Below are 13767 nucleotides of genomic sequence, written 5' to 3' on the forward strand. Positions count from 1 at the left end.
ATGCTGCCTGACTTGCTGAGTTCCCTCAGCTCCTGGAGGGTGCAGTGGAGATTTACCATGATGTTGCCTGGACTAGAGAGTCTGTCTTGTGAGGGAAGGTTGAGCAAGCTAGGGTTTTTCTCTTTGGAGCAAAGGAAGATGAGAGGGGTCTTGATAGAGATGTACAAGATGAGACTGAGTAGACAGCCAGAAACCTTTCCCAGAATGGAAATGGCCAATACAAGAGGGCTTAATGTTAAGGTGATTGGGGGGAAGGTATTGGATTGTCAGAGACGTTTTTATACAAGAGTAGGGGGTGCATGGAATACTCTGCCACAGTTGGTGGGAGAGGCAGATACATTAGAAATGCTTAAGAAACCCTTAGGTAGACACATGGATGAAAGAAAACTTGAGAGCGATGGGTGAAAAATGTTAGATTGATCTTGGACCAAGCTAAAAGATTGGCACAGCATCATGGTCCAAAGGGCCTGTAGTGTTCTGCCCTGTGTCCTTAATGTGTTCCTCCTGACCAGCTTCCAATTGTTTTCAGGATGTCATGGTGAGAAATGACAGCCCCTGCGGGTCTACGATCGGCCCAATTCTGGCTTCGGGTCTGGGGCTGAGAGTGGTGGACCTGGGCAGCCCCCAGCTGTCCATGCACTCCATCCGGGAGATGTGTTGCACCTCCAGCATTCTCCAGAGCATTACACTGTTCAAGGTGAGTGACCCACACTGCTATTGGCTCCCATGAGCTCTGACAGACCTCTCCATCCTGTGTTCATTGATCATTAATGGGCCCAGCTCACATGGGAACTTATTTGTAAAGTACTCATTTGATTGCCTCATGGCTTTGAGGTTTTGTAGGGCAGTGGTCAGACTGCACTTGGAATATTTGAGTGGTTTTTGGCCCCTTATCTAAGAAAAGGTGTGCTGGCATTGGAGGGGGTCCGGAGGATGTTCTTGAGAATCATCCTAAGAATGATAGGGTTAGTGTATGAGGAACGTTTGATGGCTCTGGGCCTGTACTTGCTGAAGTTTAGAAGAATGAGGAGAAATTCCATTGAAGCCTATCGAATATTGAAAGGCCTAGATGGAAACTATGTTTCCTATAGTAGGAGAGTTTTTAGGACCAGAGGACACATCCTCAGAATACAAGGACATCCCTCTAGAACAGAGATGAAGAAGAATTTCTTTAGTCAGAGTGTAAGTCTGTGCCACAGATTGCTGTGGAGCCTAAACCTTTGGGTGTATTTAAAGCAGAGGTGGTTAGGCTCTTTGTTAGTGAGGGTGTCAAAGATTACAGGGCTAATGAGGTTGAGAGGGAAAATAAAACAGCCAGAGTGGAATGGTAAAGCATACTGGATGGGTCAAATGTCCTCACTGTGATCCTATGTCTTATGACAATGTCTATGAAGAAACTCAGTCAGCAGGCTTTAGGGAGGAGAACCCAAAGCTTTGGGACCTTGATTTTAAATACTTCACCACTGGTAACAATGCCTCCAATTATCAAGTTTCAAATGCAGGTTTATTGACCTGGGCATGTAGACGTTGCAGCAAGGTACCAGTGAAGGTAACGTTCAGGCAGGGATAGTTTGCAGATAGTATGCAGTCAGTCAGGGGAAGAGAGCTCCCCTTTGCACAGCAGCCTAATGAAGCCATTTGGCATATCGAGGGAAGGATGTTATTGAAGGATTCAAGCCCCACACACCACCTAGAGAACAATACCTCTACTAACTTCAAAGTATCATCCATCGGTTGTTGTTTCTGTCAGCTTCTAACACCTGTGTTGTAGTGTGAATGAATCAGGTTTATTATCACAAATGTGTTGTTTTGCAGCAGCAGTACAACATGATACATAAAATATGCTATAAATCTTATAATATGAAATAAGTATTAAAAATAGTGAGGTAGTTCATTGTCCATTCAGAAATCTGATGGTGGCGGGGAAGAAGCTGTTCCTAAACTGTGTGTGTATGTGTGCGCGCCCTGTATCTCCTCCCTGAGGGTAATAATGATAAGAATTGAATTGACTTTATTACTGACTTCCTTCATATACATGAGGAATACAAATCCTTACGTTACACCTGTCTAAATGTGCAATTGCAATTTTTAGTAAATTCTAATAAATATTATGTACAACAAAACAATATAACAAAAGTACGGTTGTGCCATTATGAATTAATCAGTCTGGTGGCCTGGTGGAAGAAGCTGTCCCCGGCACCTGTTGGTCCTGGCTTTTATGCTGTGGTACTGTTTCCCGGGCGGTAGCCGCTGGAACACTGTGGTTGGGTGACTCGGGTCACCAGTGATCCTTTGGGTCTTTTTTACACACCTGTCCTTGTAAATATCCTGAATAGAGGGAACTTCACATCTGCAGATGTGCTGGGCTGTCCATACCACTCAGTTGCAGGGCTCCGCAGAGAGGGAAGTACATTTCCTATACTAGTCAAGATGTTCTCAATTGTGCCCCTATAGAAAGTTCCTGGGATATGGGGGCTCACACCAAACTTCAACTATCTGAGGTGAAAGGGGTGCTGTTGTGCTTTTTTCACTGCACAGCAAGTATGTACAGGCCACGTGAGATCCTCAGTGATGTGCATGCCAAAGAGCTTAAAGCTGTTCACCCTCTCAACCTCAGATCCGCTGATGTCAATAGGGGTTAGCCTGTCTCCATTCCACCTGTAGTCCACAACCAGCTCCTTTGTTTTTGTGACATTGAGGGAGAGGTTGTTTTCTTGACACCACTGTGTCAGGGTGATGATTTCTTCTCTGCAGGCTGCCTCATTATTATTTGAGATTAGGCCAATCAATGTATCATCAGCAAATTTAATTAGCAGATTGGAGGTGTGGGTGGCAACACAGTCATGGGTATACAGAGAGTAAAGGAGGGGGCTTAGGACACAGCCCTGAGGGGCACCTGTGAGGGTCAGAGGGGCAGAGGTGAGGGAGCCCACTCTTACCACCTGCTGGAGATCTGGCAGGAAGTTCAGGAGAGCATGTTCTATGCAGAGGGGCTCCTTAATGATGAATGCTGCTAATGCTCACAGTGGAGCTGGCTGTGTTTACAACCCTCAACAGTGATCCTGTGCAATGGCTCCTCCAGACCAAATGCAACTGGTTGGAATGCTCTTCACAGTACCTCTGTAGAAATTTGCTAAAGTCTTTAGTGATGTAGCATTAGAGCAGGCAGAGAAGAGATTTACCAGGATGCTTCCTGGACTAGAGAGCATGTGTTATGAGGATATACACATACAAAGGTTTTTATGAAGAGTAGTGGCTGCCTTGCCACGGGTGGTTATTTAACTCTTAGACAGTCACATGGATGATAGGAAAAATAGAGAGCTATGTAGGAGGGAAGGGTTAGATTGATCTTGGAGATGACTAAAAGGTCATTCTGTGCTGCAGTGTTGTGTCTATGTTCCCATTCCTACCATGGAGAGGAGGTATAGGAGCTTGTAGAGCCACACTCAAATACTCCAGAAATCTGACTGTAGAGGGGAGCAAGCTGTTTCTAAAGGGCTCATGAAACCATAGATGCTACCTCACTATTCCTCTTTTGCATTTTTTATTTTTTATATTGTAACTTAAAGCAATTTTTTCCATGAGGGGTTCAACTCCTGCTGCTGTCTGCAAGTGGTTTATACATTCCCTAGGTGACTGCATGGGTTTCCTCCAAGTGCTTTGCTTTCCTCCCACATTCCAAGGATGTGCAGGTTTGGGTTAGTAAGTTGTGGGCATGCCATGTTGGTGCCAGAAAGTGTGCCTCCAGCACATCCTTGGACTGTGTTGGTCGATGATGCAGAATAGCACATTTCTCTATGCTTTGACAAATAAAGTAAACCTAAGTTAAGACTAATCTTTAAATCTTTTATATTCATGTCACAAAACAACAGATTTCATGACATGATAATAAATTATTCCTATCATGTAAATGCCAAGGAAGATCAGCTTCCTACAGCAACACAGTACGTTACAAGTGCGACAAACATAAGTGAACATAAACTTAGATTAACGTTTATTATACTTCACTTGCATAACAAAATAAACATAATAAAACTATAGGGGGAAGGGTTAGATTGATCTCAGGATGGGTTGACACAACATTGTGGGCTGAAGGGCCTGTACTGTTATGTATCTTATTAAAACTAGTGCAAGTTGAGAGAGAGAGAGGAAAAGATATAGTCCAATGTTTTTCAGGTGGTTTCAAGTACCTATTGGTCATGGGGAAGAAGTTGTTGTTTAACTTGGTGTGGGTCTTCAGGCTCCTGTACCTCCTGCCTGATGGGAGCATTGAGTAGAGAACATAGTCCAGGTGCTGGTGTCCCTGATTGTGCCTGTCACATTCCTGAGACCCCGTCTCTGATAGATATTTGCAATGGTGGTGAGAACTCTACCCATGATAGAACAAGCTGAGTCCGCTTTTCTCTGTAGCCTCCATTTGTGTATTCGAGTATAGGGAGAGGGTCCAGAGGGGGCTCACAAGAATGATCCTGGGAATGAAGAGATTAATGTATGAAGAGCTGATGATGGCTCTGGGCCTGTACTTGCTGGAATTGGGAAGAATGAGAGAGTATCTCATTGAAACCTGTTACGTATCCCGTAACTGGATAACTCACCAGCAAAGATAGAGAGGTCCGTTGGAGTCTGATGGCACTATTTTCGAACGGTTTTATTCAGAAAGGGGGGCACAAAAGTAAGGTTAATACAAACATTCAGAACATATACATCGGCAAAACTCAATCTAAAGCGCGGGTATAGCAATAATCATCATTAAGAAATAATCTCGACTGTTGTCTAGGGGATAATATATTGTCCGTTGGAAATATAAAAGTCACTCAGAAGTCTGCAGGCTTCAGTCTTTTTGGGGAATCGCTGGGTTTCACGTGTTTCAGAGAGAGTGAGGAGAAACGACAAAACTTGCCCGGGTCTTTGACGAAGCAACTCCGTTGAATCAGGGGAGCGTTGTTTCCCTGTTATTAGTTCGAAGTCCTTCTCGGTATTATCAGTCACCCGCTCCCCAGGCAGAGAAGTTACGGAGCGCACATGGCTTTTGACTGGCTTCCAGCTATCACGGGAGCGTTGAGCGATCGAGTCCTTCTGGTGCGTCTCTCTCTGGGGTACCGCCTTCTGCAGTCCCCTTTCATCTTGACTTGCAGAGTTGTAGATGTCCATCAAAGTAGGGTGATGCAATCCCCACCCCCACATTGCCGAGGGTGTCCATATCCGTGGTAGTTGTTACATAGCAGGGTCATGCCCTGAGCACAGATGTCTCTAAGAGCCCTGGCCAAAACCATTACATTGTCTCTCATTTGCCTGGATCCGAGACCCGAATTAATAGTGCTCTTGCGATTCTCCGGAAGGAGGGGGCTGCTCCCGCCCCTTCGGCCCCTCAGAGCTGTGGTACATTCATAACAAACCTACCAAATATTGTAAGGCCTAGATGGAGTGGATGTGGAGAGGATGTTTCCTGTGGTGGGAGAGCCCAGCACAGCCTCGGAATACAAGGATATTGTTTTAGAACAGAGAAGAGGAAGAATTTCTTTAACTGGAGGGTGGTGAATTTGTGGAATTCATTGCCACAAATGGCTGTGGAGGCCAAGTCGTTGGATATATTTAAAGCAAAGGTAGATAAGTTCTTAAATAATTGGGGCATCAAAGGTTATGGGGAGAAAGCAGGGAAATGGGGTTGAGATGGAAAATAAATCAGCAATAATGGACTGGCGGAGCAGACAGGATGGGCCTAATTCTGCTCCTGTGACTTAGTCTTAGGGCAGACGGGTGCAGATGGAAAGGATATGAAGGGATACAAGGACAAGAATTGCACGGATTTATTTCCTTTGCGCGATCTGAGGTCAAGTGTCAGTAGCTTTGTTTGTAACTTAGTGTCATCTCCACCATGCCAGGAGGGGGCAGTGTTGGTCTGGCACGGTGATGGACTCCTCACGGTGCACTGGTCTGTGGCCTGTGATGCACCCACACACATCACAGCAGAAGCCCCACTCCAGCTGCACTCCAGGGCATCTACTTTGAGGCAGTGTGGTAGTGTAGCCCTAACAGCAGCAACAACCTGGGTTCATTTCTGCCTCTGTAAGGAGTTTGTACATTCACCCCATGACTGCATAGGCATTTTCCATATGCTCCGGCCTCCCCTCACGTTCCAAGGATGTACGGGTTAGTAGGTTAAATGCTCACAAGGGTGTAAATGGGCAGCGTGGGCTTATTTGGCTCCAAGGGCCTGTTAGAGTGTTATATGTCTAAACAAAATAAGGTTCAAACTTCAAAGTACCCTTGTTAACTACGTATATCATATACAACCCTGAGATTTGTCATTTTGCAGGCACTCACAAAACAAAAACACAGTAGAACCACTTACAACCCCCCCCCCCCACAACAAAGACCATTAAACACCCAACGTGCAAACAGAAAGAACAAGTTGTGCAAATAATAAAAAAGTAAATAAGCAACACAGAACATAAGCTGCAGAGTCTTTGAGAACGAGTCCAGTCACATAGACAGTTCTGCGCTGAGGCGAGTGCTAATGGCTGCAGGACACAGATCTAGACTCATAATAATAAATACTTCCTATAGGGAGTAAGTAATTCAGGATGTCTCCATCTCTGCACCACGCCCTCATAAGTAAATAATGCCACAATGAACGCATCATGGCGGAGTCATAGAACAATGCAGCACAGGTGCAAGTCCTTTGGACCAACCTGTCCATGCTGACTGCAGCACCCACCAATTTGCCATATCCTACAATCAGTAACCATTTCATTAGGTACCTCATTATTAATAAAATGACCACCATCGATTTCAGCGTTTGACCTTTTGTGTGTTCCTAGATGCTCTTCTGCACACTGTTGTAATGTGTGGTTATTTGAGTTACTGTCACCTTCCTGTCAGCTTAAACTAGTCTGGCCATTCTCCTCCGACCTCTCATTAACAAAGCATTTTTGCCCACAGAACTGCTGCTCACTGGATGTTTTTTGTTTGTTTATCGCACCATTCTCTGCAAACTCTAGATGCTGTAAAAATGCAGAGATCAGCAGTTTCTGAGATACTCAAACTACCTCTTCTGGCAGCAACAATCATTCCACAGTCAGTCGCTTAGATCACAGTTCTTCCCCATTCTGATGTTTGGTCTGAACAACAACTGAATCTCTTGACCAGGTCTGCATGCTTTTATGCATTGAGTTGCTGCCACAATTGATTGGCATTAATGGGCAGATGTACAGGTGTACCTAATAAAGTGGCAATTGAATGTATAGTTGTGTCTTTATCATATATTCTAATTTGACCCACTTCCCTCTAATCCCCAGCCCTTCGTGTACCTATCCAAGTGTTTCTTCAATGATACTATTGTTCCTTCCTCTTTGGTAGCTTGTTCCATATACTCAATACTGCTTATTTTTTTTAAAGTTGTCCCAAATACATGCAAGAGGGAATAGCCCAAGAAGTTACCTTGGTTGGTGTGAGCAAGTTCAGAATCAGGTTTATTATTTCTAAAATGTAGTGAAATTTGTTGATTTGCAGCAACACCAGTGAATACAATACATGAAAAGTGCTATGAATTACAATAAGAAATGTATTATAACGTTTAAAAATTTCGTACTTAAGGAGAGCAAAAATAGTGAGATAGTGTTCATGGACTATTTAGAAATCTGATGGCAGATGGAAAGAACCTGTTTGTAAAATGTTGAATGTGTGCCATTTTGAGGCATCATGGTTTGAAGATGTCTGATGCTGGTGAGGGTTGTTTTCATAATGGAGTTGGCTATGTTTACGACTCTGTGCATTGGGGCCTCCATACCAGTTGGTGTTGCAATAAGGTGCAAGATCATAGCGAGGTAGATTGTGAGGTCAAAGTCTGTGCAGTGCCCTCCCCCCACCATAAATAAATAGTGTGAAAATGGGAATGATGAGGGATGTTCAGAAATCTGATGATGGAGGGGAAGAAGCTGTTCCTGAAATGTTGATTGTGTGTTTTCCTGTAGCTCCTCTCTGATGGCAGTAATGATGGTAAAATCTCTTTGAGCCCTGAATGTTGTGATTAACCTCTTGTATTTCCCCCCCCCCCCCCCCCCAGGGATTCTTCGACTTGTTCCCATCTGTGAACAACAAGCTGATCGTTGACTGACGTCATTCTCTTCCTGTCTCTGGGACTGAAGCCTAACTGTCTGTCAGTGGTCAATGTCTCCACACTGGACACTCCAACTAATGTGGGATAAACCCTTGTGGCCACCATCCACCTTCCAAAGACATGCAACAACTCTGATTCAGCAAGGCCTGCAGATTGATCATAGTTACTGTATCACATACAAACTGTTGGAGGAGCACAGCAGGTCAGGCAGCATCTATTCAGGGAAATAAACAGGCAACAGTTTGGGCCGAGACCCTTCAACAGGACTGGAATGGAAGGGGGGTTGAAATGGGAAGCTGGGAGGGGAGAGGTGGAAGTGGTAAAGGGCTGGAAAAGAAGAAACTTGTTAGGAGAAGAAATGAACATGGAGGAAAGGGAAGGAGGAGGAAACCAGGTGGAGTGATGGGCAGCAAAGAGAAGGGGATGGGGTTGAAATTACCAGAAGTTGGAGAAATCCATGTTCATGTTGTCGGTTTGTAGAGCACCAAGGTGGAATAAGGTGTTGTTCCTCCATCCTGAGTGTGGCTTCATAGTGGCAGTACATGAGATTTTGTATCCGTAAAACTAGAAGACATGGGAGCAGAATTGAGCCATTTAGCCCATCAAGTCTGCTCCACCATTCCATCATGGCTGATCCCAGATCCCACTCAACTCCATACACCTGTCTAATTGCCATATCCTTTGATGCCCTGACCAATCAGGAAACTATCAACTTCCACCTTAAAGATACCCATGGACATGGTGTTCATCACAGTTTGTGGCAACAGAGTATTCCACGGGGTTGCTACTCTGGCTAAAAATATTCTTCCCTATCTCTGTTCTAAAAGATCGCCCCTCAATTTTGAGGCTGTGCCCTCCAATTCTGGATACTCCACCATAGGAAACATCCTCTCCCCATCTACCCTGTCTAGTCCTTCAGCATTCGGTAGGTTTCAATAGACAATAGGTGCAGAAGTAGACCATTCGGCCCTTCGAGCCTGCACTGCCATTTTGAGATCATGGCTGATCAACTACTATCAATACCTGGTTCCTGCCTTGTCTCCATATCCCTTGATTCCCCTATCCATAAGATACCTATCTAGCTCCTTCTTGAAAGCATCCAGAAAATTGGCCTCCACTACCTTCCAGGGCAGTGCATTCCAGACCCCCACAACTCTCTGGGAGAAGAAGTTCTTCCTTAACTCTGTCCTAAATGACCTACCCCTTATTCTCAAACCATGCCGTCTGGTACTGGACTCTCCCAGCAACTGGAACATATTTCCTGCCTCTATCTTGTCCAATCCCTTAATAATCTTATACGTTTCAATCAGATCCCCTCTCAATCTCCTTAATTCCAGCATATACAAGCCCAGTCTCTCTAACCTCTCTGCGTAAGACAGTCCAGACATCCCAGGAATTAACCTTGTGAATCTACGCTGCACTTCCTCTACAGCCAGGATGTCCTTCCTTAACCCTGGAGACCAAAACTGTACACAATACTCCAGGTGTGGTCTCACCAGGGCTCTGTACAAATGCAAGAGGATTTCCTTGCTCTTGTACTCAATTCCCTTTGTAATAAAGGCCAACATTCCATTAGCCTTCTTCACTGCCTGCTGCACTTGCTCATTCACCTTCAGTGACTGATGAACAAGGACTCCTAGATCTCTTTGTATTTATCCTTTACCTAACTCTACACCGTTCAGATAATAATCTGCCTTCCTGTTCTTACTCCCAGTGGATAACCTCACACTTATTCACATTAAACACCATCTGCCAAGTATCTGCCCATTTACCCAGCCTATCCAAGTCACCCTGAATTCTCCTAACATCCTCATCACATGTCACACTGCCACCCAGCTTAGTATCATCAGCAAATTTGCTGATGTTATTTTCAATGCCTTCATCCAAATTGTTGACGTAAATTGTAAACAGCTGTGGTCCCAATACCGAGCCCTGTGGCACCCCACTAGTCACCACCTGCCATTCCGAGAAACACCCATTCACTGCTACCCTTTGCTTTCTATCTGCCAACCAGTTTTCTATCCATGTCAATGTCTTCCCCCCGATGCCCTGAGCTTTGATTTTACCCACCAATCTCCTATGTGGGACCTTATCAAATGCCCCTGCATTCTTCAAAATTCCAAAGAGTACAGGCCCAAAGCTGCCAAACGCTTCTCGTATGTCAACTCCTTCATTTCCAGAATCATCTTCGTGAGCCTCCTCTGGACTCTCTCCAATGACAACACATCCTGTCTGAGATATGGGGCCCAAAACCATTGTCAGTACTCCAGGTGCGGCCTGACTAGTGCCTTATAAAGCCTCTGCATTATCTCCTTGCTTGTGTATTCTGTTCCCCTTGAAATACATGCCAAATTGCATTTGCCGCCTTTACCACAGGCTCAACCTGTAAATTAATCTTCTGGGAGTCTTGCACGAGGACTGCTAAGTCCCTCTGCACCTCTGATGTTTGAAACTTCTCCCATTTAGGTAAGTCTCTACTATTGTTCCTTTTACCAAAAAGCATTATCATACATTTCCCAATACTATACCATGTGCCACTTTTTTGCCCATTTCTTCCTGCTGCCCCACCATCTATCTTCATATCATCTGCAAACTTTGCCACAAAGCCATCAGTTACATGGTCCAGATCATTGACAAACAAGGTGAAACCCGAGGAACACCGCTGGTCACTGCCAGCCAAACAGAAAAGGCCCTCTTTATTCCCACTCACTGCCTATTCCCTGTCAGCCATTCCTCTATCCATGCCAGTATCTTTCCTGTAACACCATAGGATTTTATCTTGTTAAGCAGCCTCGTGTGGCGTCTTATCAGATGCCTTCTGAAAACATGTATCGACATGTTGGGATTTGAATTCAAATGGAATTACAATTGGAAGATCCTGTCTTTTGTGGCAAATGGAACAAAATCACTTGATGAAGCAGTCCCCCAATCTACAGTGCGTTGGTCTGAAATGTCGATTGTTTATTTCTCTCCATAGATACTGCCCAACTTGCTGAGCTCTTCCAGAGGTTTCTGTTTGTTGCCCTGGGTTTCCAACATCTGCATTGTTTATGATCTGTGGGGAGTGGAGGAATTACTGAAATTTCAGGGTCCTTGATGCAGGGATGTCAACCCAGAATGTGAATAATTTCTTTCATCCCATAAAGCTGCTTCATCCGTTGAGTTCCTTCAGCAGATTGTTTGTTGCTTTGAAAAAGCTTCCAATTTAATCTCCTCAACTAATCTCTCATAACTGCTGCACATTTTTTTTTATTTTCAACATTCTGAGGATTCAATGGTTGAGAAATTTCTCCACACTTCAGTTTCAAATGGCCAGCCCTTTATTTTGTAGCTGTCTCCCCTTGTTCGAGTCTCAACAAAACATTTTTAGACTATAAGATGTAGGAGCAGAATTAGGCCATTTGGCCCTTCGAGTCTACTCTGCCATTCCATTCAGGCTGATTTATTATCCCTCTCAACCTCTATTTAAAATGGAGGTTGACAGGTTCTTAATTTGTAAGGGTGGTAAAGGTTACAGGGAGAAGAAAAGAGATTCTTCTTTCTCCCCATATCCTTTAAACACCCTTACAAATTAAGAACATATCAACCTCCACTTTAAGCATACCCAATGGCCTCCACAGCCATCTGTGGCAAAGAATGCCAGATTCACTACCCTCCAGCTAAAGAAATACCACCTCCAACTCATCTCTTTTCTAAAGGGATGTCCTTGAATTTGGAGTCTGTGCCCTCTGGTCCTAGATTCTCCCACTATAGGAAACATCCTCTCCATGTCTACTCTGTCTAGGCCTTTCAATATTTGATTGGCTGCAATGAGATCCCCAATCATTCTTCTAAATTCCAGCTGGTATAAGCCCAGAACCATCAAATATTCTTCATACATTTTTTATACATTCATACTTTCCATTCCCAGGATAATTTTAGGCAGTAAAATTTTTGGACAAGTACTGTAGATGCTGGAACCCAGAACAACAAAGAGTGGATTGAGGAACATCTGTGGTGTAGGGGGAGGAATTTTTGTATTTTGAGTTGAAACCTCCTATCAGGACTGATGCATTGTTCCAACCTGAAATATTGAAAAATCCTTGTCTTCCTTCAGATGTCTCTCAACCCACTGAGTAGATGTTTGTTGCAGCTTTAGGATTTTTTATACATTTTAGTGAGATAACAGGATCATTTTTCTATTCTCTAGAGATAATAAGTCCAGTTGACTCAATCTCCTTCCACAGGACAAGTCTTACCTCCAAAGAATCAATCTGATGAACCAAAGTTACACTCTCAATAATCCTGTTCTTCCTCAGGCAAGGAGACAGAAGTTCCTCTCCATTCTAGCTGTGATCTCACCAGAGCTCCATGCTATCCTATTATGTCATCTGCATTTAACATTGAAGGCCAACATTGGCCTTCCTGACTCTTCAATGCACCAGGAGGTAATTGGTTTTCTGTCTTGTTAGAACAATGGATTTGTCTAGGAATGTCTGGAAGAGTGTGCTAGCTAGAGTCAAAACTGGTGAGGTAATCTCTCCTCGATTAGTGAGGCTGCTTCGTGGTTGGAAATGGGGTTGTTCAGAATTTAATGCTGCATCACTATGGTCCTCCTGACTGTAGGTGGTGCTGTATTGCAACTCAGATCCCATACCTAATCGATCAGTAACCTCTCTGTGGTGGAAAAGTCAACTGTAGTTACAAACCTGGTTTCTAAGTGACACAAATAATCTGTGTCCTAAAGATGAAAAACTATTTTTATCTTAATGTATTGCTTCTTAAACAATAACTTTGAAACTCAGTGTTCAATCCTGATTGGTTACTGCTTTGAGTTTATCCATTCTCTGGGTGTTTCAGTTACCTTGTACATCCAATGTTCAGCAGATTATTACATTAATTGTCCTTACTGTGTAGGGTAATGTACATAATCCACAACCACTGACATTGAGTTTTGATTTCACTTTAAGAGGCTGGTTGAATGTGATGACGTTTCAGCGCACTTTTGCGTTTAGGTTTTGGAGTTCAGTAAATGTGTTACAGGTTTCATTAAAAATAAAATGTCTCACTTGATTTTATTCATGAAAACCGACACTGGTGACCCCAATGTTCTAGGATAATTCCAGAGCTATTGAATAGGTCAGCCAACACAGTTGTTTTGAAACTGCCAGAGTTTTGGGAGCAAAATTCCACCACTTGGTTTGTACAAGCTGAAGCTCAATTTGCTCTGCAAGAAATCACCTCTGACAACACCAAATTCTACTACGTGGTAGTGTCGCTCAGCAATTCCACAACTGCGAGAGTGGTAAGTCTGCTTGAACACCTGCCTGAACACAAAAAATACCAATTACTGAGAACTCACTTTTTGCATACTTTTGGACTATCAGAGTCTGAGTGCCAAACAGTTGCTCTCCTTGCCCGGCCTTGATGATTCTAGGCCTTCAGGGCTAATGGACCATATGCTGCCTTTCCTGGGAAATGACCATACTTGTTTTATTTTTAAAGAACTCTTCATGCAACAAATGCCTGATCAAGTTCACATAGCCCTCATTAGTGGACCTGTGAAGGACTATAAGGAGCTTACTAAAATGCCTGATAGCTACACTCAACCAGGCAGTGATGCATCATTCTTCCACCTTTCTCTATCTGAATTAGCCCAGTCAGTAAGG

The 13767-nt window shown here is 43.9% G+C and overlaps 1 protein-coding gene across 1 annotated transcript in view; it reads left to right on the top strand.

Annotated features, from left to right (window-relative positions):
• The window catches only part of dnpep (aspartyl aminopeptidase), a 63826-nt gene extending 50636 nt beyond the window's left edge, over window positions 1–13190 (top strand). Inside the window, exons 14-15 of the mRNA XM_059967589.1 lie at window positions 530–697; window positions 8066–13190. Of these exons, the coding sequence (XP_059823572.1) occupies window positions 530–697; window positions 8066–8116 (219 nt within the window). The 3' untranslated portion in view covers window positions 8117–13190. The remainder of the gene's footprint in view (window positions 1–529; window positions 698–8065) is intronic.
• Window positions 13191–13767: the final 577 nt, after the last annotated feature.

Source organism: Hypanus sabinus, chromosome 4, assembly GCF_030144855.1.
Source record: "Hypanus sabinus isolate sHypSab1 chromosome 4, sHypSab1.hap1, whole genome shotgun sequence".
Lineage (NCBI taxonomy): Eukaryota > Metazoa > Chordata > Chondrichthyes > Myliobatiformes > Dasyatidae > Hypanus > Hypanus sabinus.